General features: G+C 38.5%; 2 protein-coding genes across 2 annotated transcripts in view; one reads left to right on the plus strand and one right to left on the minus strand.

The window, feature by feature from the left end:
- Positions 1–1,180: 1,180 nt before the first annotated feature.
- Positions 1,181–4,093, minus strand: LOC124435691. The gene is made up of 7 exons (XM_046985658.1): positions 4,025–4,093; positions 3,805–3,911; positions 3,599–3,676; positions 2,932–3,030; positions 2,784–2,849; positions 2,264–2,367; positions 1,181–2,152 (listed from the first exon to the last, which is right to left on the minus strand). The coding sequence occupies exons 1-7, from the start codon at positions 4,050–4,052 to the stop codon at positions 1,684–1,686; spliced, it is 951 nt and encodes a 316-aa protein (XP_046841614.1). The 5' UTR covers positions 4,053–4,093; the 3' UTR covers positions 1,181–1,683.
- Positions 4,094–7,268: 3,175 nt separating this feature from the next.
- Positions 7,269–27,583, plus strand: part of LOC124435693 (filamin-A-like) — a 31,927-nt gene continuing 11,612 nt past the window's right edge. Inside the window, 28 exon segments of the mRNA XM_046985663.1 lie at positions 7,269–7,310; positions 9,631–9,684; positions 10,627–10,710; positions 11,459–11,753; positions 14,486–14,862; positions 15,564–15,894; positions 16,335–16,379; positions 16,382–16,534; positions 17,247–17,303; positions 17,306–17,473; positions 17,784–17,893; positions 17,895–18,084; positions 18,340–18,633; positions 18,835–18,933; positions 18,936–19,358; positions 19,859–20,224; positions 21,141–21,425; positions 21,753–21,797; positions 21,800–22,153; positions 22,246–22,440; positions 22,558–22,836; positions 23,088–23,537; positions 24,014–24,124; positions 24,127–24,300; positions 24,487–24,921; positions 25,322–25,921; positions 26,052–26,689; positions 27,267–27,420. Coding sequence (XP_046841619.1) covers positions 7,284–7,310; positions 9,631–9,684; positions 10,627–10,710; positions 11,459–11,753; positions 14,486–14,862; positions 15,564–15,894; positions 16,335–16,379; positions 16,382–16,534; positions 17,247–17,303; positions 17,306–17,473; positions 17,784–17,893; positions 17,895–18,084; positions 18,340–18,633; positions 18,835–18,933; positions 18,936–19,358; positions 19,859–20,224; positions 21,141–21,425; positions 21,753–21,797; positions 21,800–22,153; positions 22,246–22,440; positions 22,558–22,836; positions 23,088–23,537; positions 24,014–24,124; positions 24,127–24,300; positions 24,487–24,921; positions 25,322–25,921; positions 26,052–26,689; positions 27,267–27,420 — 6,793 coding nt within the window. The 5' untranslated portion in view covers positions 7,269–7,283.

The following is a 27,583-nucleotide window of genomic DNA, read 5'->3' on the forward strand; positions in this document are numbered from 1 at the left end:
AACAATTCCAAAAAAGCGATAGATAATATCTTGGTGTTCCACAAGTAAGTATAACTATCTAACGTTGTCAACTCTTTTTAAGCAATTTTAGTTTTTCAAAACGAAAATGATGTTGAACGAAATGACTTATAAAAAAATATTATGAAAAATTGATAATTGATTATCCAAAATGGCGGCCATCAACAACTACTAACAATTGCTTTCGTTCGTGAACATCTTTTTTGATAACCGAATGATACATTTGAAGGTCTAGAAACTGACAATTGATAGTGCTCATTGAAATTCGCAATAAATGACAGCAAGAAAGGTGACCACGTTTAGTTTTCATTAAAATTTCTGTTACCATTTATGGTTGAGGTCGATGTGTTGAAAATGAATGGGGTGCACAAATTCATTTATATTTTTCGCACTCTCGTGCAATTTACATTTGCGTGATCATTTCTGTAATGCAAATAATTTTTATGGAATATTGATCTCCAAAACGATTCTAGTGATTGAACTGATCAGATACACGGTAAAATCTTAAAGCTGATCTAAGTACGAGTGACAACTTATAAATATTGATAAAGTCATAGCTATTCAGGTGAAAGCCATTTAAAAATTATTTTCTACCCTGAAAAGTTTCAATAAATCTACTAGACAACACAAAGTGTCATCTTTTATAGATTTAGGGCACTTTGTGTGATCAATGTTAAGCAAATGCACTCGCTAAAAAATGTTTATCTGCTTCAACAAGTATTTCAATCGATTGAGGAACTAAGGGTAGGAGTCCTTAAGGTATTCTTGTTTCATAGCGTTGCCGTATATACATTCACCTATATGCAGACTCTCCTGGGAAGATCATTATCTACATGGCAGATATGACGTCTGCGACTTTTGGGCTCAAGTAATGTACTATTTTAATCCTTCAGATCCTCGATGCTCCTGGCATGTGTAATCCCATGTGCGATGCGTTGAGCATTGTGACGTACGTTTCATATTTCGCAAACCTGGTTCATCTCAAAGGTAGAGCAACACTTTATGAAGAAAATTCAAGTGCGTCGTATTGCTTTCATAGTCAATTGCTGATTTGCCTAGAAACTTTGTTCAGTCGCTGTTCACGTCAGCATTTCAGTAGCTAATTACGTAAACATTTCGGTAGCTAATTACGTCAGCATTTCAGTAACTAATTACGTAAACATTTCGGTAGCTAATTACGTCAGCATTTCAGTAACTAATTACGTAAACATTTCAGTAGCTAATTACGTGAACATTTCAGTAGCTAATTATGTAAACATTTCAGTAGCTAATTACGTAAGTATTTGAAAGAATACAATCATTCCTGCTTAAAAACAACGATGGTAACTTTTTTGGATAAGGAATTTTGTTCAATAGCTTGTCACAGAAACTTTTCTGTGCCAAGTCATATGTCCATGCTTTGTGAATTTTTCAATTACGTTTTTGCAGTTACTGAACACCTAAGTATTTACATAGCCTGAGCAAACTTGTTGGCTAGCTACGCCATTGTACACAAGTATGAACTACTATGTATACGAATTGGAAAGGAATCGAGCAAAGACTGCAATTTCAACATGACAATGAAAAGGTTATTTACAAATACAAGAAGTTTTTTTTGCGAAAAAAAATTATTGAAGTTTTGACGGAGATCAGTGATTTTCCGTAAAAACAGCCCAACAGCCTGTCCTAAACTGCCGATTCTGGTAAGTATCTGAATGCTCTTCGTGATCTTTGAAGGTAGTCGTGATGGTTAAATTGGTTCACCTGAACTGGTCTGAATCTCTCCTTATCACGACTCAACTCAAAATGGTTACTATATAAAGTGTGACATGCGTATGTGCATCTTTTACAACAGCTGTTCACGTTCACTTGCACGTAGTGGTCGTGCACGCCATGCTGACGTGTCGAATGGTATGTTGGCGATACGGGTTTCTGTTCCATAATGACATCTTCCATATCACGTGTGTTCAGCACATGATGTTTGGTGCAAGGAAGCTGTTTGTTTCGAACTCGGTACATCGTTGTTGAGGAGTCTGGGGACGAATGTGAGTCGGAGCTTTCCGTGGTGCATGATGGGATATCATTCGGGTGAGTTTGACGGGGTCTTTTTGTTGGTGTATGTTGTCCTCGGGATTCAATACACTCGTTCAATTTACTGAAAGATATCAAATCGATTTAACGTAACATTACTCTTGAAATTCATCGTTATCTAATGTAATTACGAAATTTCCCACTAATCCATCTTTGTTCGTCTCTTACTACTTACCGTCTCTTATTGTTGTCGTACTGCACGAACAAATAGGCGATTACGTAAAGAAACATGAACATGAGAGGTAAAAATGTTTGGTAGATTGCATCAACCCGGGAAATCTGAAAGCGAAAAAACTTCTTCAGTTGGCTGAGTTTTTCATTTAACAAGAATTCATCATAACACCAAAACTCTCCACTTAAATCAAAAGCAGCATCCAGCTTAACCGTTAGTAACCAATTACCCTCATATAGATGTAGATCACGGAGGGGGTGTGAGAAATGTTACTGAGGGGGCTCACAAGTTTTGCAGAAGTTTGTGATGTCTATTGCAGTAATTTTTTGTCAAAGTAATGCAGCAGAACTGTCTGAACTATTCTTTTCTGCATGCTGGAGTTATGCAAATTTGTCAACTCTTAACTCCTCATCCTTTCGCAAAACTTTAGCCTTCTTTGACAAAAAAAACTCAACATCTAAGGTCAATGTATCAATTTGCTTGTTATTATCCGAATTACGAGCTCATGTGAATTTCGTTTTACCTTGAATTCTTTGAAAACATCTTGCAAGCTCTTTGTATTGTAAAAACATGAAAATTTTTGGTCAATCTGCAAAAAGAAAATGCGATTTTCCATTGGTTCAGACCCCTAACTAAATCAACGGGTTTATAAAATCAATCAAGCTGATCACCTTTCCAAAATGGTTGTCGAAAGATGTCAGACACTTCATGGGATTTTTGCATACGGCAGATTTTTGAAACATGCTCCCTTTTCCAAACGTATAAGAGCACTAACAATAAAATCGAAGACATCCTTTTTGTTAATTTTTATCAACAAATAAACAACCAATACTGCATACCATTATATACACTCCTCAAAATTTCATACTATTTTTAATTGAAAAGAGATTGTCCAGTACCTGTAATCAGGAGCGGATTATCCAGTAGGCTGAGTAGGTTTTAGCCTACAGGCCTGGGCTTTCGAAACGCCCTTTGTAACTGGACAGAATTTGGATTTGAACTTTTTTCTATTCTGGGCTAGCTAAATCTGCTTAACTTATATCATTCATGCTGTTGAAAACCGATGGCTTTAGTGCTATCTACTGTTCAAATGCGCAATGCTCAGAACTTATGAAGTATTGGCTTTTGCTATTTCCCTGACCATGTCAATGATTTTTGAAAGTTCGTTTTAAATTTAAAATTAACCTTTCCCATTTTTTAACCTATGGGGTGCAAAAGTGAAGGAAAACTGAACTTAGTGGAAGGAATAGGTATCGTTTAAAGGCCCTTAACTTTGTCTTAGCCTACAGACCCCGTAATTAGCTATCAGCCACCGCCTGTAATGTTCGCTTGCATTACCTTTTCACAATGGTATAAAGTTTGTTCGTTTTCCATCAAAACAGAGCGACTGTACCCACTTGTCGTGTTGTATTTCACCTGCAAATGACGTCGAGATCATATTTGAATGTTGTCTTAGATACATAGAGATATTTTACGATGTTCGGAAACAAAACGAGGACATTGTTGTGTTTCGTCTCAGCCAGGTCAAAGAGCATTTCACTCACCAGAATTCTGTAGCATGGACTAAAGTGTTCGGTTGAAATGCTGCAACTTCCTTTTTCGAAGATCTCGACTTTTTCGACTCGACATTCTGTCGCTTTGTAGCTTAAACCTGCAGGTTGTTAAAGCGATTTTGATCATGTTGGTCGTCATTAGAAATTTTACTCCATTTCAAGTTATGTCGAAATTATGTATTGCTGCAATGTTAATGAAAGACTCACTCACCTTGTATATAAGGAAGTGTAACGTACATCAGAATTGCCACAGACGCGAAAGTAACGGCCAGTAAACATGGTATACAAAAATAACGGACATTTCAGTCTATCTGCAAGATTCTCTCTCAGAAGTTCACTTTTATTCAAACGTATTCGTCGTATTCTTGCTGTTTCTTGTTTGGTTATACTGGAACGGTCCGTTGTCAAGAATGACTTTATGCCTGGAAAAACTGGCATTTTTATCTTTCTCTTCTTAAAATTGGGAGCAACTTTGAACTTTTAGGACACTGTGTAGTTTAAAGTGGTGCAATTAAGAAGGCGAGATTTTATTGCTGAAAGTGAAGTTAAAATGTTACTTTCCAAATTGACTTCAATATCTGTTGTAAACAAACACTTTTTGCGTGAGTTAATCTTAACCTTAATACTTTAGCAAACAAGTGCTTCTTTATAATGGAAATCTATTAGCTGCATGATATTTCATTTTGAAATCAAAGTGAAAGCCGAGACGTTATTTCTATAATGGATGGTGAACGGTTTAGTTGGACGCCTAATAAACTTTCATCAACGCGCAAACTTTAAGTGGATAGAAAAAATTAGAGATCTTGGCAACATTTGACGTTTAGAATTTGCACTCGTGTGTTATTTTAGCAATAAGTCTTATGTAATTTTTTGACCGTGAATGAAATTATAATTTCCTCTAGAGAGAAAATTTTGTGGTAGATCAAAATCAGCAGAGGCTTGAGCTACAAAAGTGAGAAAACTAAAAATGCCAAAATGTTTGCTGTCGCTGAAATATATGCTTGTGTAAAATTTTGTGTTTTCTTTGATTCAGATATCATCTAGTGGTTTGAAGAAGTCTTTCGAAACAAAAACTTTTGGGAACAAGGTATGGACATCAGTTAAACTCCATATTGTGATCCGTACGCGTGATTGTTTTCCATGCATTGTTTGCGTAGGTAAAGATCACGGTGATCCTTACGTTCCCACTGTGATCCATACACTGTTGCGTAGGTAAAGATCACGGTGATCCTTACGTTCCCATTGTGATCCATACACTGTTGCGTAGGTAAAGATCACGGTGATCCTTACGTTCTCATTGTGATCCATACACTGTTTCATAATGAACGATCACAATGATCCTTACATTCTCGTTGTGATCCATACTAGACCATACACTCTTTTATAGTGTCAACCTGTGCTATAAGTTGACACAGCGCTAAAACGTTGATGGGGAATGGGGGAGGGCATTTGTTCAAACAATCAGTTGCGCCAGACTTGTTTTTTTTTGAAAGTAAATGGCTACATAAATTGAATATAAGCCCATCAATTCACGTTCTAGCACTTACCCTGGTCATCGTGTCTGCTTTTCTAAGCTGAGAACAAAGCACAAGTTTGTCAGTATCATAAAGTACTTATAAAAGCACTGTCGTATAAATTTTAAACAGTGCATGTAATATGCATATATTGATTTAAAACTGGACGATGTAGGGGAAGACGAGTGAACACGGAGGACACCAAGTGCCAGCGATATCTTCATCTACATTTGTAAAGACATTTAAACATTAGTTGCTATGTTTGGAAAATTATAGCATATTAAAAATACTTGCTCTTGCTAAAAACAACCAAGCAACTGAAGCAATTTAGTGTCTGAGAAAATAAGAGAATCAACGTTTGTTTACGTTGTTTACCACTGTATTATATTGTGTTTTGTAACTTTTCGACAACATTGCACAATCTTATTGTGAAATTTTTTACGCTGTTGTTAACATACTTTACATCATTTCATCAGTCGTCGGGTACTTGACATATGCCTAACTTAATATCGTATTTGATATGGCTTGAGCCTTGAAACTTGTAAAAGAAATTTGATTATAAGATAAGCAGAACATTCACCGAGCTATATTTACTACTTTTTTTCTATATTGTACTTATCTTTCACCACAGTATAGGGTATGTGGGTAGAGTTAATTTGAGCTTTTCTTGTATTTTATGTGTTCTTGATCATCTTTGATGTTTTGCCAGTACTTTCTGTTTTTTGTTTCTACGTCCATTTGCATTGGCTGGTTCTGTCTTCATACATTTGAATAATTTCGCATAATTGTGAATGTGTGATGCTTGTCGACAGGACGCGCACAAGGAGGTGCAAAGATGTTTCAGAAAAAAGATCGCATAGTTTTTATAGACTTTGCTTTGAGGTAAGTTGGCCGTCGAATTGCTACATATTTTCAAAGCAAAATCTACACCTACGAGGATTAAAAAGAAAATAAAGTGCCTTCCATATTTTTTAATCAGCACCTGCTCTTCTTGCTTCGATTACATTTCTCTTTATGCGTGCTTTAGTTTCAGACGTGTTGTGAAAAGTTGCACACTAATTTTAGTCAAATGTATCGGAAAGATGAACTTATTGTGGAGTGTAAAAGCTAAAGATGCTTCCCATTTTGTGATATGTTAGTCTGGCATTGAGCGGATCTTTGTGTTTGTTTTTGAAAAAGCTAACTGTCGTCGATGTTGTGTTACGTAGAAGATTGTTTTCAAATGATGCCGTTGCCGTATTTGATAATCTTTCACTAATCATGATATTATGATAAGCTATTCCAATAGCAATGAGCTTTGCTAAAAATCATTGTGTTATTTTTTGTCAAGTATAACATAGTGTCACCACAAGTGGTAAACTTATTCATCATTTTTAGACTATTCATTCAGATCCAATGTCCTTAATCTTCTTTCGATTCTTTTTAAAATAAATTACAAACACAAACAATCATTCACTCTGGATTTCTCGATTGGTTTATTTAAGCTGTTCTTTCAAGATATCCAATTGAATCATCTCGATCTTTTCAATTTGGTATAATTACATAAAAACCTGTACGACTCTCACATTTTAAGTATCATTTTTTAGGCATTCCGCGTAAATCATCTTACAGACTTACATTGTTCCAAAATGTAACTGCAAAAGGTATTCTAAGCTTTGATCGAATAGTGTTAGACTAATAAATTCATTTTTTTTATCAAATCGCCATGCTAACTTATGCAGTTTTAGATTCACCCTTGGAAAGAGTTAGCAGGAAATCTAAGCTCCGTGAACTATTTCTGTTGTGGACGACAAACATGTTGTCAGACGAAGAAGATCATCTGACAAATCTGGTGGCTAAACGAGTTGATGAATTTGATGGACTGGAAGGTGTAAGTTCATTGATCTTCTTTGAAATCCAAAATTAAGCTTATTATCATCAATCAAATGTCACAATGTGCTCAATGTGAATCAACGAATGCCGTTAAATCTTGGAGCAGAAAATGTAAGTATATGAAGTGCATCGTATTTAAGAAATGGTGTTTATTTTTCAAAATCCACGAGAATTATCTCTTGAAAAATCGTCAAAAGGCGGAAACATGTCTATAAAAGTCAAGACAAATCATGCATCAAAGGTTTTGCAATTGTTTTGTGTACAACAATTTGAATATCATGAACCTGTGTCAATGTGTTTCAACGCATAGAAAAAGCAAAACCTGCTCGTCTTCAGGTAGAAAAAGACCATTTTTGTTCTGCGCTTGTTTTTTTTATAATAGATGCAATTTTTAAACCCTTGATATATTTGTCTTTTATTACATTTCTTTAGATATTTTGTTGCAAGATTTTATTGCAATTGTTTACTTCACGCTTTGAGCATTGGTTACTCGTGATAAAACGTATTTAAAATGTTTCACAATCGGATTTTATGATTCCATTGACGAAATATTTCACGTTAATCCCCTCGTGCAAGGGACATGCCCAAGTCACTCAACATTGTAGACTCAATATGTTGAGCGCATTTGCATAACTTGTTGATAGGTGTTGAGCGGCGTTGAGAGAAGTTTGAACTTGTTTAAACATTTGACTCAACGGCGCTCAATTTTTCTTCGTTCCGCGCTCATCGATGCGTGTTTAAACATTGTTTAGTGCGTTTGCGCCATTGGTTTGCATTGCTCGCTCGAGAATGTCAAGCTAACGCATGCGTACTGTGCGGCGTATATGATGGTAAAAATCATGTAAAAATGGCGTCACTGAACTGTATATGTATGTATATAGTTCCCACCGTTGCTAGGCATCGTGAAATATTTCATCTCATATCAACACGTTGAGAGCGTTTGCACACATCGCTAAACATCACACAACAAGAGCAAGACAATGTTGAGTCAACATGTTGAGCGCGTTTCCACATAGCTTTAGGCTCACATCATGAGCCGGACTTTATTAGTGGCGAAGCCAGTTTCAATCCTGAGATTCCTGACATGTTGGTTATCATTCAAAGCGTTATCGTTCATTATTCATTTCTTAGAATTGTTTTAAGCAATTAGCGCAGACATGCTTGCAATGCAGGAAGCATGAACTGGCCAGCGCAGACATGCTTGCAATGAAGGAAATATGAATTGGCTGGCTACATCACTGCCACTGTGTTGACGTAGAAAAACTTTACTGATAATAATCGAAAAATCAAAACTCTAGGCAAGTGATTCTATTGAAAAACGTCATTTTCTCAACAAAGTTTTCTATCGATAGTTTCCTATCGATAGTTTTTGACAACAAGCTGCGCACTAAAAAATATGACAAATTGAATGCTATGTTACACCCAAATAGCCATGCGCAGATCAGGCTCTTCTGGCGTCGGAACCACTTATATATCTATGGTCGGAACATCCTATCACTCCGGACGAAGGCATTAAGGCAACATTTTCGAACTTTTTTCGGGTTTAATAATAAAAGTAAAATTACTCGGTACAATAATTACGTGAAGTTCCACGAAGATACTGCATCCTCGGCCTTGTTTTACTACAACCTTTACTAATGTTGTACGTTCAACGTGTCCATTACAGAAATTTGAAGGTCGTGGAATCTCATTTATTTCATTATAATGATCGCATTTTTGTAATTATTTTCTGTTTTGTTATTAATTGCAAACTGGTTTACAATTCGACGCAAATGCTCGCTCATCGAGCCAATTCCCTCGATTCCGACCAACGTCAGTCGATAAAATGCATTTGTCTCGAATTCACGAGACGATAAAACCCAACTTTATCCCCTTGGTTGGAATTGCACCATGTCATTCTGTAAGCATGACCGTAGTACGGTATCAGCTGTTTATCAATCAGAACTAGATCGCTGATCATTCTTTGGATGACCTTCAAGGTTAAGATATTCATAAAAAATCAGCGGTAGTTTTTTTCTATACCGTGTCAACGTGTACACTGCAGCTGCATTGCATGTTGGAAAAGTGAGCCGAGATCACAGTCTCGAAAATCGCTTCACACGTTAATCTAAAGTGCCTGGTCTGAAAAACATACATCTACAGTAATATGATAGCTATAGTTTCATCAAATATTATTTTTCGAAGCGAATCGTCAGGAATTCGCCAAACATTAAAGTATTCCTGCGCGATATGGTCCATTGTAAAAAGTCAAAAATGGAAAATTTTGAAAGTGATGCAATTTCTCTGACCAAACTCGCTAATAAAGATTTCACAAAGGCTATATTCCTGCTAGGCAAACTCGTCAAAAAATCCTAGCATTCATTAACGTAGCAAAGATTAATTCCATTTATTGTATTTTGAGTGTATTAACATAAAAATATTTGTATAACAGAAGCAAAAATATGGGGCAGACTTTTTCAAAGGAAGTAGACCCGTGTCTCTTGCGGTAAGTTACAATGACCTTTCGCTTTTTGTACTTCCTGTGCTCCTGCACGTAGTTAAAAACAAAATTAACAAGAAAAATAGAACGGGTGCTTGAAGCCCTTCTGTAAACGTCACAGTAAAAAAGATGGGAGTGGTGACGTCATTTAGGACAAAGCGTTTGAACGGACTTATTCGTTAATTACTAAAAGCTATGTACGAAATTGACTGTTCTTTGTAAAATTTTATCATTACAAAAGAGAAGTTTCTCGTTCATTTGTTTTAAGTTATGCTATATCAATACTCGGACGCTATTCCATCGCACAAGTGTCATCACATCTTTAAAATACACACGATTGTTTTGACTGGCTCCAATATCTCATCATTGGTCCATCCTGAAAACTAACACTTTTAGGTCATCACTGCATGTATGTGTGTTTGGAAAAATATACAATCGTCTGTACGAAGAAATACGTTGACGTGGTATGAAGTTATAAACGAAAGTTCCCTATATCTTATGAAAGGATTGTTAGAAAGAATTTTTAATGATCTTTAGCAAAAAATATTCGAAAAATTTAAGGCGTATCTCCATCTTCTCTCACAGTTAGTTTTTGACAACTTCAGCGCACATCATGTAGAACGAATGATAAGCGCATTCGCCTCTTCTTGCCTCTCGTGATTGAAAAACTTACATTTACACTTGGCTCTGTTGCCCAAGCAAACGAACGAGCGCGACCTTGCTTCCGTAAATTTTCGCGTTACCGGAAAACTAACGCCTTTTTGAATTCTTTCTAAAAAATCATGTATTCAAAACCATATGTAGACAAACATGAAAGGCGTCTGTCAAAACGCCGGAAATGACGTACTAATGCTTCCGCCCTCTTCTAACATTAACCAGCTATAAATAAGAAAACATCAACGACTAGCATCCATTTTTAAAATACATCTTATGATTTATTCCCCATAGAGAAGCACAAACCAGTCAAAGAAATTTCATCAAAAAAGCGCAACGGACAACCAAGGTTCTGACGCACAGATTGCATATATAAAGGTACGTCCGAGGGTGTCGACCGGTCGATGTCTCGAGGAAGGGGCTGCCCAGCTGATTTTGCGATTCTATTTGAAATGAACCAGCGTCCTTTTGCAGAGTAGTCACCCCTCCCTGTGCTTGACTTGTGAGCAAATTAATTTTGCATGTCATCCGATGCGACCCGCTATAAAACGGACGATTTAATGACAATAGCGGTCATTCGGATTGGAGATAAAGAATAGATAGTTAGCTAACGTGGTCGAGGCTGTACAACAGCCTTTGCCTTGGAATAATTAAAGATGGCTGACGCGGTAAGTCTGTATCATGTTCGAAAAAAGACACCCTCGCATGAGTTTGCAGATTCTGCACTATTTATAATTGCGTAACCAACGAATAAAAAGTCCTAACTGCACTTTTAATTTGCATTTCAAATAAGACAGCACATTTATAAACAGATCTTTGTCAAGTGTTCACCAGACTGGTAATCGTAACGCGAAGTTGTTATTTTCGCTTAATATTTTAAATGTTTCACGTCTTTGTCACCACTGAGACTTAAAGTGTTAAAAGAAGGATCTGTGAGACGGGCTTCGCTCGTTTTACGTTAGGTAAACAGTATTGTTTCGCTGCATGTTCAGACATATAATATCTCTCAAGTTGAGGATTCCTGCCAAGGGTGGAGTTTCTATGATTGTATAGAGTACGCATCTCTCTGACTGGAATTGCTCGCTTATACCGTATTCAACGCTGTTTCTTTTTTACTTTCAAACAGGACAAAATGCCGTTGGACAACGATCCAACTGCAGCTGATGCCGAATGGAAGAAGATTCAACAAAGAACATTCACAAGATGGTGCAACGAGCATTTAAAAGTCGCCAACATTGTCATATACGATTTAGAAACGGATTTATGCGATGGTATCAAGCTAATTGTACTTCTGGAAGTGCTGTCACACAAGCGAGTGGGCAAGTACAACAAGAAGCCTAAAGTGAAGTCCCAGAAGCTTGAAAACGTTGCTATTGCATTGAAGTTCATCGAGAGCGAAAACATCAAAGTTGTGAACATTGGTAAGTGTACATTTGCATACGTACGTACAAGTCTGACGCGACAGTTAAGAAGCGTTTAATGCTATACTAAGTACGTTTCGTTTTCTGCAAAAATAGCTATGGTCGGCATATTACTTTGGTATTTCGTTGTCTCGTTCGATATTTGATATAGTGTTAGTCAAAAGACAGTCATATGTCTGTCGTTAATTTTTCCCAAAGACATGACTTATGTACCGTTCATCCGCCCTTTCATACAAGTGCATTCTTGAATAGACGTCCTTTTCACTCATTTGTGACATTCTCGTGTGTTTTAGCGAGGTAAATTTGCGACAGAGTATAATGCTTATGCGGGGCGCCAATTGCCCTTAGATATAGTGATCCGAATGAAGTGATTAGCGATTGGGATCTGAATCGCCTACTAATATGTCCATGGAATGGCACTTCAATTTTTTTGAATATATTTTTGTGTTTTCGTTTGTGAAGACCCTTTATGGAATTTTGCTAGAACGATCGCTTGTCGTCGGGGTCAATTAATATGATTTTATTCTTGTTTGGTTGATCTTTCGATTTTCTTGACCCGTGGGCGTATCGAATTCGGACATTTCTTAATTGTGGATATAAACTGTGAATCAAAGAAAATAGGAAATTCACGCCTTTAGAACAAAAAGTTTTGGTTAGCTTTTACTTGAATATTTGCATAGTTTGTTTTTGTTTTATTCGTCAAGTTCCTTGAACCCTGTGGTTTTATGTTAAGTAATCAAATACGAGTATTTCTCGAATTGCTGAAAATATGTTCGCTAGGCGGGTCACTCGACTCGAGCTGCGAGTGATTATTTAATGGATAGTAAAACAGCTGACTTTTTGAAATATTCGACGTGTACAATTTCTCTTCAATGCAAATATTTAAAGTGTTAAGCTAGTTTGACAGCAATATATAATTTGTAATAACCGTTTCATTAACCAAGTAAAATGGCCGACGAGTGCAATTGCTACAATATTCATAAATTGAAAAAGTATTCGATTTGTAAAACATTGCGTTGGCAATGGCTATGACAGTAAGGCTTTAAATAATTGCTTCTCTTGTAATTGCCTATCGCCAATTGTCATAACAAAACATACTTCGCTTGGACAATGCAAGCTAGTGTTTGGTATACAATATCAACACTGTTGTTGTCATTGCCATACGATTTTCTACATCAGTGATAAGGTAGAGCACAATTACTTTAGCACATTTGTTACAAGTTCGTATGGGGTTCAATTCAAATGTTGATTTAATTTATGGAGTGACAAATTTGCGTCATTCCAGTTCAATGTTTTCAAATTTGAAAATCCGAGGCATGGATGACTTTCCTCAAATAACAACAAGCTGCGATTGACGAGGTGTCGCGTTCCGATAATCTGCTTATTAAATGACAAAGTTAAAGCGATTGGATTGCCATATATAGTCAAACGTGCTTCAAAAAATGTCAACTATGTACTAATTTTTGCATAAAATTCAACAGTATTATTGTAATGGTTTTTGTTTGAAAAAAGTTTAGTGCCTTTTGCGAATTGTGTTTTGTACTTAATGATTAAATCATAGACGTAGGTCAAAATTATCGGTATTGTACAAGTATTGATTTGATGACACGACGAAACGATGGTTTGCGCATGCTTATTAAGGCGTGGAATACACAGAATTTTCTAGAGCGAAGGCGAGTTATACGTTTGCAGTTTTATGCCATTTCATCAAAAATATTTTTATTTCCTCCTTATGTTCCGTTGTATTGTTTGGAAAGAAAAACAAACAGTTTTGAAGTGGTCACATTGAATTATAAAATCATTTTCTGCTTGTTTTGATTATGCCCTACGTAAAGATACCTGATATTGGTTTGTGAAAATGTAACTTGTTGACGTTCCTAATTCATATTCCATTTTCCTATCTGAGTTGATCGAAACCTGAAATTGCGTTGCATGATTGGTTAGCATTTGAAAGTGCCTGCATCGTTCAATAAGGTTTGTCTTGTGACAAACTTGACGTCTTTTGTCTGTCTTTAGACGACATAGTATTTCATATTATTTATCGTAACATATTGTTCACAAAATTCATTAGCAAAAACGACGTACAATTTCACCGCAACTCGCCATAACGGCAAACATTGAGTGATAAACTCTGTTTGAAAACAGAAATCATGTTTCAGTTTTTTCACAATTTTTTCTCTTTTTCTTTATATTAACTGTGCACAACGGGTGGCTGAGGTGTATTTATAGCATTCTTTTGCAATAGGCAACACCGACTTTTTTGTCGGTGTTGTTGGGGTATCCTCGCGAACAATAAACTCATGCTGTGACAAATTAAACATTGTTTTAAAAAACAGGAGCAGTTTTGTTTTATTAAAGCATTTTACTCGTCTCACTGTCCATCCCCGTTTTTTTATTCAACAGTCAATTTTTTCAACTGTCACACTATGCAAAGAAAACATTTCGCCAATGAACACATTGTTGTTATAAATTACACCATCGTTGTTATAAATTGCATTTTTTTCTTCTGCTGATTCGTAATCATTGTGACACACGCGTACGTATTTTTTTTATTCAATAGTCAATTTTTTCAACTGTCACACAATGCAAAAAAACATTTCGCTAATAAACACATTTTTGTTATAAATTACACCATCGTTGTTATAAATTGCAAATGTTTTTTCTTCTGCCGATTTGTAATCATTGTGACACACGGGGATCGTGATCAAAAACACTCTAATTTATCTAAATAGATGCAAGCGACATTGTAAAAGGTAATCTCAAACTAATTCTTGGTCTGATATGGACGTTGATTCTGAAGTATCAAATCTCAATGCCGATGGGTGATTACGAGCTCGATGATGACCACAAGGACGATAAAAAGAAAGACAGTGGTATGACGCCGAAACAGGCCCTGCTCGCTTGGGTGAAAAGCAAACTCCCCCCTGAAATTCCAATGAATAATTTTACGACCGATTGGAATGATGGACGTGCTATTGCAGCACTGGTTGATGCTATTGAACCAGGCCTATACCCAGACGTGGATCCCGAAGACTTGGACCCCAATGATGCCTTAAACAATGCTAAAACAGCGATGGATACGGCTGAGAAATATCTTGGTGTACCACCAGTAAGTATAAGTATATTAGGTGATGAAATCTTCTTAAACATCTATTTAATTTTGAAAATTAATAGTAAGATGGAGAAACGATCAGTGAAAAATTGATAATTCATGATCATCCAAGATGGCGGCTTCCAATTTACCCGTGATTCCTTTCGTTTATAAACAGCGCTATTGAATGATACGTTGGAAGGTGTAGAAATTGACCGTACAAATTTCTTATAAATATTTTGAAAAGTATTAGGTCAAATTTGTGAAAGAAGTAGCATCCTTTACGCTAGTTGAATTTTTTTTAAATTTTATCATGCTTTGACTGGCGTCAGCATATTCATTTCTGTTTTATAAATCATTTTCAATCTCAGATCGATTGAAAACTTGTAAATGTTTATGCAATTTATGAATTACTTCTATCCAAAATTTCAACAAATCCACGATACAACAAAGATGAAACCTTTGAGTTATCTCTTTCTGGATACAGCACTTTGTATGATAACTGTTAGGTAAACGCAATGAAAGGGACAGGTTTGTCTACAGGAATTTAGAAACGATTTAACGAATTCATGGACTCGAGGGAGGAGTACTTCGTTCAACCCTAGGTCATAAAAACATGGCGGCTGTGTACAGTCAACTAAACATAAACCATTGTTTAAATCTGGTATGATATGCACGACTTTTTAATCGAGTATGAAATGCCGTTGCTTCTCCTCCAGATTTTAGATCCAAAGGACATGTGTAATCCCAAGTGCGATGAGTTAAGCATTATGACGTACGTTTCCTATTTCCCGGATGCCAAAGTCAAACCTAACGCGCCACACAGGCCTCAACTTCCGCCTGCTGCAAAATGCTCTGCCGAGGGACCAGGTATCACACCTCAAGGTCTGATTGAAAAGCAAACTGCACCGTTCACCGTGTTCGCTGCACATGCAGGAGTGGGATCCCCACAGGTTAGCGTTGTCGGACCAGAACGTAGAAGTGTTCCCTGTGAAGTGGTTGATAACGGCGACAAGACATTTTCCTGCAACTATACTCCGCCGCAAAAAGGTTGGTTTCTACATGCGTGAAATAAGTTACTTTTTGCTTGTTTGCACAGGCATTGGGAACCATTGAACTGAAATACATGGAACGCTACCTGTAATACAAAACCTTAATAATTTTTTGAAGCCGTGATTTTACCCCAGACACGCGAAATTTTACCTCAGACACGCGTGTGTAGCAATGAATTATTACCCCGCGAGAGAATCTCGAAACACTACACTGTCTGAGGTAAAATCTCGCGTGTCTGAGATAGGACTTGGCTTCAATTAATTGCTTCAGGTAGCGTTCCATGTATTTTGGTTCAATGTTTGGAGCTGAAGAAAAAGTTTTGACTTTGTAAGAGCGCCAGAGTTTACAGTGAAGCATATGCAAAAATAAGAAAGCATCACTTCATGATCATATGATCATCTGTGACCATATATCGCATTTTCATATCTTTCGTTTAGGTATCTACGACGTTCACATCAAATGGAAGGGTCGTCACATTCCCAAAGTCCATTTCGCGTTAAGGTGGCGTCTGATCTTGACTCGAGTAAATGTTATGCCGAAGGACCCGGTTTGAGTTCGGGAATTGTTGAGCATCAATGGACAAACTTCACCGTCTTTACGAAAGGTTTGTGCAATTTTGGTATGAGAGCTGCTAATGGTGTGAACTTAGACTTCAAATAATAGATGTGCTTTCTCACGATGTCACATGAAATGGCACTTTAGATGAAAATTGTCTACATCATTTCATTCGCATAGTTTTGTATCAATCAGTATTTTTCTTTATCACCAAGGTGCCCCATTGTTTTTCGCTTAACATCTTTGAATTTAGTACCGCGTAGTTTTTCTCCTATCTTTCATTCGGGCCTTCCAACTCTATATATCGTGTCGTTGTTATAACTAGTGGCGGATTATCCAGTAGGCTAAGTAGGCTTACTGACCCCGGCTTGCGATAGGCCCGTTGTATCTAGACATAATTAGGATTTTGTTATTTCGGGCTAGCTAAATTTGCTTATCTTAGATCATTTATGCTCTATAAAACCTTTGGAGCAATTGAATGCAGGGGAAAATGGCCCTTTGTACTATCTACTTTTCAAATGTGCAATGCTCAGAACTTATGAAGTATTGGCTTTTCTTGTTTCCCTGACCATGTCAATGATATTCGAAACTTCATTTGAACTTTGAAATGAACTTTTCCCCATTTTCTACCCTATGGAGGTACAAACAGGAAATGCAAAAGCAAAGGAAAACTGAACTTAGTGAGAGGATTAGATATTGCTTAAAGGCCTACAACTTTGTCTAAGCTTACACGCCCAGTAGTAATACGCCAGTCGTTATAATTCAAGAATTTTTCTTGCAAAGGTGCTGGTGAGGAAAACTTCATGTCGACATCATTGATCCTCACTTGAGCAAAGTTGAGATGAAAGTCGAAGAGAAAGGGGACGGGAATACTACGTTATATATAAACCTTCTTTGCACGGTAAACACACGATCAATATTAAATTTGGCGGAGAGCATATTGCCAAGAGTCCGTTCCATGTTGATGTGGTGTCGTCGAAGAAAGATGCGATTCCCTCCAAAGTGAAGGCATATGGACCAGGTAGAGTTACAAGCTTTGTTCTTTATGGTAAAACGACTAATATTTTTTCGGGGACTGGGTGGGATGCCTCGTAATAATGATATGAAATATCTTTATTGTCAATATCGTGTTCAAGTTAACATGTTTCCAGACAATTCTTCTTTATGTTTCAAATGAACGGTTAGAACATTTAAAGTTTGTTTAAAACAGTGACACCGGTGATATGTTTAGAAGAATTTCTCGAACTTGCGTTATATGTTGCAATGATATAAAAAAGTGCGTTTTCTCGTTTTCTTGATATGAAAAAGTGTGCTTTCTTATTTGATCTTAGGTTTGGAACCAAAGGGTGTAGTTGCGACTACCGAAACTACTTTCACTGTTGAAACACACGGTGCCGGAGACGGTGATCTTAAAGTGGTGATTAAAGGACCAAAGGGAGAGATCCCCTTGTGAGATTAGAGATAATGGCGATGGTACATTCACGTGTGTTTACAGTGCTCCAGCCGCTGGTAGATACACCATCACAATCACGTGGGCTGGAAAGACCATTCCCAGAAGTCCTTTCAAAATTGACGTGTCGCCATATGTCGACATCACCAAGATAAAAGCGTACGGACCTGGATTGGAGAGAGGTATGACTATCATATGTCCGGAGGTTTTTCGTCATATTTTTATACGTACAACAAGAATGCATACAAGCTCTTGCCGTTGGTATTGTAAAAAAGATATTGATGATCACGGCTCTGTGAAATAGTACAGACAAAAAATTTTATCTTTTTTTAAACATCAAAAAAGATTTGACGTATTACGATTTGAACATATCGTACAATATTTTCATGTTCTTGTTTCCTACATCATCGCATCGATTTCAAAGCTCGTTTCTTTAGGCGTTGCTGGTCAACCATGCAAATTCACAGTTGAAACGAACGGTGCACCGGTCGACACTCTTGGCTTTAAAGTTGAGGGACCACATCAAACAGAGATAAAATGTAAAGACCTGGGCAACGGGAAATGCGAAGTTATTTATTATCCCTCAAAGCCTGGTGATTATACAGTCCACGTGACCTGCAATGGCCAGAATATCCCTAAAGGTCCTTTCGAAGTTCCCATTGTCCCTGGTGGCGATGCCAGCAAGTGCTACGCTGAGGGTCCGGGATTGGAACCAAATGGTGTTGTTGCTGGTAGGAATTTTATTTTCTCTCCCCACGTTTATACCTTAATAATAATATCAGGAGCTTGTAGACAAGTGAAGTAATGCTATTTGGTTTATAATGCGTATTCTTGGAATGCTTGTGTGGTCGCCCATATTGCTGTGACAGACGTGAATGTGTAAACAGAGCAATTGTTCATGTCTATATATATTGATTTTTTCAATGGCGTAGGTGTGCCCGCGGAATTTACCGTGTACACCAAAGGAGCTGGTGTCGGTGAAGTAGTGGTAACTGTTAAGGACGACAAGACCGGACGAAGTATTCCTGTTGAAACAAAGACAATAAAGATGGCACGACAACTGTCGTTTACAACCCGGATAAACCCGGCAAATACACAATTACGGTGACGTTTAACGGCAAACCGATTCCCAAGAGTCCTTTCAAGGTCAACATATCTTTAAATAATCCAAACAAATGTAAAGCATACGGCCCGGGACTCGAGAAATCAACCGTTGGCGAACCTGCCAAGTTTACGATCGAAACAAAAGGTGCTGGTGAAGGTGGACTGGGACTGACTATCGAGGGACCAACCGAGGCAAAGGTTGATTACAAGGATAACAATAATGGATCCTGTGATGTAACGTACTATCCCGAGACACCAGGAGATTATAACATCAACATTCTATTTGCCGACAAACATATACCTGGAAGTCCATTTAAGGCGAAATCGTCTAAACCACTTGATGCTTCCAAAGGTAGGAATTTGAAGTATTTAATAGCACAGAGATTTGAACTTACTTTGAGAGAGCGTGTATTTTATGCACTTGAAGTAAGACTTTCTCAAATACGTGCTTAGTAAGGTTTTTGAATAGCGGCTGCGTCGGTTTCTAACTTTGAATTTTAAGACGTTGAAATCCGCAAAAGGTTTTTCAGTATGTTGTCAATCCACCAATTTGGCCGTTCAATTTTCGACTTTTTTTTATAAACATCCACGAATCTAAATTGGTGCTTAACGCAAAGAAGGACAGCACTAAAGCAAAAACTTGTATTAAAGGAATCTGCAGGATTTATGAAAGGGGGGAGGGGGCAAGTCACTTAAGACAAGCCGAGAAAAGCATCTTACATAGCTGTTAATTTGAAATTGTCGTGGTAAGAGGTGCTATTGCATTCTTTGCCCCCCCCCCCCCGCTGCGCCCCCGGATATCTCTCAACAGTGTGTTGATGCTTCATTAGTATTTTGCCCGTATGTTTGCAGTTGTGATCGGAGGACCAGGCCTGAAACCCGGTGTGAAGGCAGGTTTACCTGCAGACATCGACATCGACACAAGAGAGGCCGGCGATGCTCCTCTGGAAGTGGAAGTTTTGAATCCGCTGAACAAGAAAGTTAAAGTGGATGTTGACGAGGAGGAACCGGGAGTATTTGCAGCGACGTACTACCCGGACAAACCCGGAAAGTATACCGTGAACGTAAAATATGGCGGTAAGCACGTGCCTAAGAGTCCTGCAAAGATTGATGTGAAGCCTAAAGCAGATGCAAGCAAGTGCACTCTCAAAGGACCTGGTCTAGAATCTCCTTTTGTTAATGAACCTACGAAATTCGACGTGGATTGCAAGCGTGCAGGTATGGAAATCGTTTTGAAACTTGGTCAAAGAATAATGATTATACAGAAGGTCACCCAGGTGTACAACACGTCCTCGTGTCGGCCATTATTCCAGCCAGATAATTAGAGTTTGTCACTTGTTTTCAACCATCAAAATTACATTACTTCATTATTGAATTATGAATTTGAGATTAAGAAATGACTTCAGATCATTGCAAAGGTTGGGAAAAAGTAAAAACCCTTATCAACTAGCTGGAATAATGGCGGCCGATATGTGCGACGCAACATCATAGATGTGTATAACAAACTAGAAAGCACATTGCATTATTACGCCCAATCAAAAGTTAAAGCCAAAGTAATCGGGTGCCCCTATTGTTGTCACCCGATTACCAGGTCCCACTCTAGGAGTGAAACCCAGCTTTGATATACGACAGAGCTTTGATGACGACGTATTTCTGTTATTTTGGAACTTAAAGCCATGTATAAACATAGCAGATTTTGTGGAAATAGGGTTATGATTAATATTATGATTACTTTTTCGTATCAAGTGGGACCTTCCAATATGGAGGCCCTGGCTTCACAGAAATAGCGGAGTGCGTTATCCAGTTTATTTTCATATCAGTGTCCGACATGCGCGAGGACAATAACATCAAAGGCTCCGACACGAGTGACCCTTCTGTATATTCTTATTCTAAGACTTCGTGTTGCTAGCCATAATAATTTGTGTGATGCAAAGGGACAAACGTTATACTTGGTGTAAGCTGCCCGTAGTTGCCATCAGACTTTTATGTAGTTCGAAGTAGTGAGCTATTTGTGAGTGTGAGTACCCCTTGAGTTACACGAAGTATTAATACAATCACACGAACCGCTAACTGTTTGCATGTCGCGTCAATATTTATGTATCTTATTCTTAACGATAATTTCCTCTCTTTTAAGGAGAGGGTAATCTTGTTCCAACAATCACAAGTCCTTCTGGTGAGAAGGTTAAACCTGAAGTGAAAGATAAGGGAAACGGCACGTATTCCGTTGAGTACACGCCCACGGAAGAAGGACCCCACACAATCGATGTAAAGTACGACGGGGATTCAATCCCCGGAACGCCGAAAAAGGTAGATGTCTTACCTAAAACTGACTCCGGCAAAGTGAAAGCTTTTGGTCCCGGACTGGAAAATGTCCTAACTGGTGTGAAGGCTCCGTTTACTGTAGACACGCGTGAGGCTGGTAAGTTTTAGGCTACGGTTTTTTTACGAAGGTTTTACAAAAGTATAATGAAGGTTATCGATGAAACAAATTCAATAAGCTACAAATATAAAATATGTGTTGTAGACAGTTTACAACATTTAGGTCTGAGCATATTTTAATCAAGAACAGCATAAGTTTTGTATCACCTTCTTTATATATGACTGTGGTTTTCACGCTCCTAAGTCATAGTCGATTTTTGATTGAAGGAAATGCAGACATCATTTTTCATTGAATAAGACTTTAGATACGCTGTGAATTCCCTAATTTTGCTAAAGATACGTGAAACATGACCTTTTTCTCGTATAGGACCCGGTAACTTAAGTATTGCTGTAGAAGGACCCTCGGAGGCAAAATCGTATGTAAAGATAACGGAGATGGGACATGTTCTGCTACGTACGTCCCAGAGGAGCCAGGAAACTACCAAGTTCACGTCAAATATTCTGATGAGGACGTGCCTGGCAGTCCATTTACAGTTAAAGCGACGAGACCAGTTGACGCCAGCAAAGTTAAATGCTATGGGCCTGGTGTCGAAAGAGCTCCTTTGTTTGAAACTGTGCCCACCAGCTTCACAGTGGATACTGCCAAAGCCGGTGATGCGCCATTGGATATTACCATAGAAACACCAGACAGACGAAAGATAAAACCAGATGAGATAAAGAAAATTGATGACGACAAGTTTGAGGTGAAATACACGCCGCCAAAAGAAGGTAGGGAGAAGTTGAATAGTAGCTGCCTGTGGCAAACTTGAATGTCGGAGAATGGTTTCCTGAATGTCTTAAATGGTTCTTGTCTTTTTAAGGTCGTTACGCAGTAGATGTGAAATATGGCGACAAGCCAGTTGCCAACAGTCCGTTCAGAGTTCGCGCTGGCCCACCTTACGATGCCAGCAAGGTTAAAGTCACCGGTCCAGCTGTAGAAAAGACTGGTATAGTTCCTGATGAAATAACCAAAGCCGTTGTTGACACTACTGAGGCCGGTTTGGGTGATCTCTCGGGTTCGTAAAGCTTTGTCTTATTGTACATTGTGTATTTGTGTTTAAGTCAAAAAAATTTTAATCATTATATGAACGAAATTGCTATTAATATCCACTGCGATCCTTTTTCACAACTAGCCTTGCTTGAGACACCGTCTGGTAAGAAGATTGAGCCCACAATCACACCGATCCCAGAAGAGCCGGGAAAATACGAAATTGCTTACGTGCCCGAGGAGACTGGTAACCACAAACTAAACGTAAAATATGGCAAAGATCACGTCAAGGATAGTCCTTTCCGGGTTAAAGTTGCCCCAACTGGTGACGCAAGTAAGGTGAAGGTTAGCGGTGATGGTCTGAAGAAACCTCCTGTTGGTCAATTGGTTGATATAATTTTTGATACTACTGAAGCAGGAAAAGGTTGGTTAGCTTAAAGTAACTTCAATGGTTCTTTCAAAAGTTTCTTTAAAGTCTGTAATTGCGATGTTTTGCGGTCGGTTATGGATTGTGTTTTCAAATTGAAACGTATTCAATTGCTCATAAACTTTCTTTGATTTCTTTTAATTACTTCGTGACAATTTTTCAGAAAATCATCAATCATGAAAATGGACGTTTTGATCCATTCTGTCTTTCACTTCACTTAGCTTTTGTATCGATTTTCCTAATCGCAGGTAAACCTCGATGCACCATCAAATCACCTTCCGGAAAAGATGTTCCCGTCAATATGATCGACAATGGCGATGGAACGTACACTGGTCAGTGGACACCAACGGAGGAAGGTGTGCACGATGTTGATGTGACGTTTGGTGGCGAACCCGTGAGAGGATCACCGTTTAAGGTCGAAGCTGTAAGACAACCTGTAATGGAAGATATCCAAGCTGTAAGTGCTAATGATGTCGAATCGGCTTTACCATCTGAGGAAGGTCCCGACAGGGTTATTGCATTTGGTAAAGGACTGGAGAAAGGTATTGTTCAGGAACCGTGTGAATTTACCGTCATCACAAAGGATGCCGGGCCGGGAGGTTTATCACTCGCAGTCGAAGGACCCAGCAAGGCTGAGATACATTGTGTGGATAATGGAGATGGATCCTGTTCTGTTTCATATTTACCTGAAAAACCAGGTATGTTTATTTCAGTTGTATAAATGTAAAAATATAGGTTTCGCTATATACATTCCGTACGTCCTGTGTCCCAAGTGCAGGAGTCACCATTGCACTGTGGTGATAGCCGGGAGGGCACATTGTATGTACAGTTTGTATATATTTATATATTTATTTTACTAATGCAAATGATTTTACAATTTGTAAGCAAATGATTTCGAAATTTACAAATGTGTTTATCGTGGGTATAAATGGGTTTGCTGTCGATAAATTGCTAAAGTATTTCCATTCAGGTTTTATTATTTATAAATTGGTTTTACCATATATCAATAGTTTTGCTATACGTCGAACATAAATAAGCACTGCGATTTCATTCACTTACAACGGAAGAGACAGTTTCTTAAAAAAGAACATTTGCAACATCGATATTAACCTTCCAACTTTGAACTGCAGCAGTTTCATGTGGAATTAATTTGTCGTATCGATGTAATTACCAGGCGAATACAACGTTGTCGTCAAGTTTGCTGACAAGCATATTCCCGGAAGTCCATTTATTGCCGACATCTATCCGAAAGGAACCGATCTTCGCGATTTCAAACGAGATCGTCCGTCGTCGGAAAACCGTGCGATGTGAAACTTGACATGCCAGATGTTGATGTCGAGCGAGATTTTGATGATCTCACAGGGACGCTTAAAAGACCAGGCAGCGATAGAGAGGAGCCAGTTGAGTTGACCAAAAACCCTGATGGTACCGTTGGTGTCACATTTACACCATACGAACCAGGTGTGTGTTCCTGAAGCACATTTTTTAATGCTGACTTCGTCCCTTTAATCAGCCAGAGCTGTGGTGTAGATGTATACCATAATTGTGGTGTAGATCCCAGTTAAGATCCATCTGTATTGACTTTAATTTCATTAATTAATACGCAGTGGAGAAAATATGCCTAACGTCGAAATTCTTGTTTTGTAGGTGAACATATGATTAGCATAAAGAAACGTGGCAAACACGTGCAGAATAGTCCGTTCAGCGTGCTGGTTCAAGCACCTCGTCTGGGCGATCTGTTTTCCTCAGGTCATCCTGCGGATGTTGACCTTAGTGAAATCAAGGATTTGAATCCTGAAGACTTTGATAAACTTACCGCAACTCTTCGCAGACCCAAAAGCAAAGTCGAAGAGAATGTTCGTCTAATAAAGTATCACGACGATGCCATTGGCGTGTCGTTCGTGCCACGTGAGCCAGGAGAACACTTCCTGACTGTGAAGAAAAATGGTCGTCCTATCCCTGGAAGTCCATTCTCGATCCTAGTTGAAGCCGAGGAACCCGTCAATGCAGTTGGTGCACCCGTTGATGCAGTCCTTGATCTACCCGATTTGAATCTACCTGATGATTTTAAAAGACTTAAAGGTATTTTGCATTCGTAGTATGTTCGGTGTACGAATTTCTTCAAAAGAATTTCCCTGGGATACCGAAAACCTAATAAGCTAAGAAAACAGAGAACTTAAGTACCTTAAGAAAAAGAGGAAGTGAATATCTTTGGAAAGAGAGAACATGAATATCTTAGGAAAGAGAGAACACAAATACCTCAGGAAAGAGAGAACATGAATATCTTAGGAAAGATAAAACATGAATATCTTTGGAAAGAGAAAATATGAATATCTTAGAAAATAGAAAACACAAATATTTCAGGAAAGAGAAAACACGAACACCTTAAGCACTTCAAAAATAGAAAACATAACTATTTGTTCATAACTGTGTAGCATCACAGCAGAGCTACATTCAATGATATTTTGCAATTCCTTTTCAGGCACTCTAAAAAGACCATCTTCAAATGAAGAAGAACCTTTGAATCTCGTCCTCAACTCTGACAACACTCTTTCGGTCTCCTTCATTCCTCATGAAACCGGCAAACATTTGGTTGGCGTGAAAAAGTTCAACCGTCACGTGAACGGAAGTCCGATACCAGTCATGGTGACATCACCGGAACCTGTGAACCGTGTCGAAGTACCTTGTGGTGTCGGACTGGAAGACATTCCTTGTGAGGAACTTCCGAACTTGGAGGTAGGTCTTCAACGACCTGGTTCTAATGTTGAGGAACCAGTTCGAATAAAGAAGAACTCAGACGACACCCTGTCTGCTTCATTTGTTCCACATGAGAAAGGTCCTCATAAGCTACATGTTCGGAAAGACAAGAAACCGTTGCCCGAGAGCCCGTACATTGTGGACGTGTCCGATAAAGATGATGTTGAGGAAGTTTATCCAGTAGGACGAACTTGCGATCTCGGTCTCGACATCCCCGGAGTTTCCCTCCCGGAAGATTTCAACAAACTTGAGGCGACTCTCCAAAGACCGAACAGCGATAAGCAAGAGCCTTTGAATGTTGAGCTGTACCCTGATAATACTTTAGGTTTGCGAAGGATTACACAAAAATTTATTGTATTTCATTAAGATGGATAGAAGTGTAGTTTCTTATGTAACATACAAATAGGTTAACAATGGATACCATTGATCACAATGCTCACTGTTATTTTCTTCAGGTATCTCGTTCGTACCCTTGGAGCCTGGTGAGCACCTTGTCCGTGTGAAAAAGTCCGGGGAAGAAGTTCCCGGTAGTCCTTTTGCCATTATGGTGGAAGCTGCTGAAGCGCCAAACGCAGTTGGTAAACCTTGTGATAGCAAATTAGATATTCCTGAGCTGAAAACCCCGGATGATCTACCAAAAGTAAAGTCAACATTAAAGAGGCCTGGATCCAATGTTGAAGAACCAATCAAATTGAAGGTCTTATCGGACAACACTATCAGTGCTTCTTTCGTTCCTAAATCTCCCGGAGAGCATCTGATCTCAGTCAAGAAAGATAACCGCCACCTGACCGGAAGTCCTTTCCCAATTATGGTTACTGCTGATGAGCCCGTGAACAGAGTTGGAAAGCCAGTTGGAGTAGGTCTCGAAGAGATACCAGCTGAAGATTTGCCCCGTCTTGAGGCCGGGTTACAAAGACCTGGCTCCGAGGTCGAGGAGCCTGTCAGAATAAAACAAAATTCGGACGATACGTTGTCGGCTCAGTTCATCCCCCACGAGGAAGGAGTTCATAAACTTCATATAAGAAAAGACAAAAAGCCGCTTCCCGAAAGTCCTTATTTGATCAACGTTCTAGGAAAGGATGCAGTTGAAGAGGTGAGTGATTGGGGTGTTTAATTATATCAGAAGCGTCACTTCCGGAAAAATGGCGTGCTTTTGATTGGCTCAGAAACATTTTTGCCGGTCCATTACTTTCCCAGCGGTCTAATACACGTAATTCTACAATTAAATGTAAACAAACTTCGTAAATTAAACAGCGAAGGAAAAAACTCGGAAAGTGAGTTTTTACTATCCAGACGACACCATTCCAAACGATTTATTTTTACTGACAAAACTAGAGAAATAAAAGCCAACGTATACAAAATTGCCAGAGCAAGCAAGGAAAGAAAGCTTTGTTTCAGGTGAAATAATGCCATCTAATAAACCTTTTATTAACCTCGCTTTCTCGGTCTTCAACGTGAAATATAGGACTTTTTTCTTTTTTTGCACAAATATCGCGCTACGGGCTCGGTCTATACAAAAAAAAACTTCGGTGCGATATTTCTCCGTAAAAACCTCGCGCTCTGTAAATAATTGCTTGTTCATCTTCTAATTATTGCAGACGTAACACCTGCAGCTTTTAACGTAAACTGCTATGTACGTGCATTCAATTGAGCAAACATATGTCTTCTAGGTCCATCCCGTGGGTCGTACGTGTGATGTAGGTCTAGATGTTCCAAGTATCAATCCTGCAGAAGATTTCGACAAGTTAACTGCAACATTACAAAGACCGTCGAGCACCAAGGAAGAACCCGTCACTTTAGAATTGAATCCCGACAACTCCATGGGTACGTTGCATTATTGTTTCTTACGTTTATGTCATTGGTCGTGTTTGTTTCTGTGGCAAGTACACCGTCTCCTCTTTAGCCCACTTCTCGGTTACAACTTTCAGGGTTTCCCTGTTTTCAAGATGTACACCATTGATCATTTAAGTCGTTTCGTATAGTTTTT

The sequence above is a fragment of the Xenia sp. Carnegie-2017 genome, unplaced genomic scaffold (genome assembly GCF_021976095.1).
Source record: "Xenia sp. Carnegie-2017 unplaced genomic scaffold, XeniaSp_v1 HiC_scaffold_14, whole genome shotgun sequence".
Classification (NCBI taxonomy): Eukaryota; Metazoa; Cnidaria; class Anthozoa; order Malacalcyonacea; family Xeniidae; genus Xenia; species Xenia sp. Carnegie-2017.

Excerpts from the sequence above, each read along its gene's own strand:
- LOC124435691 (XM_046985658.1), bottom strand. The coding sequence starts at position 4,052 with ATGTACGTTACACTTCCTTATATACAAG. Across the intron at positions 3,912-4,024 it reads TACACTTCCTTATATACAAG|GTTTAAGCTACAAAGCGACA; the intron begins GTGAGTGAGTCT and ends AACAACCTGCAG. Across the intron at positions 3,031-3,598 it reads CTTTATACCATTGTGAAAAG|TGCTCTTATACGTTTGGAAA; the intron begins GTAATGCAAGCG and ends TTTTATTGTTAG.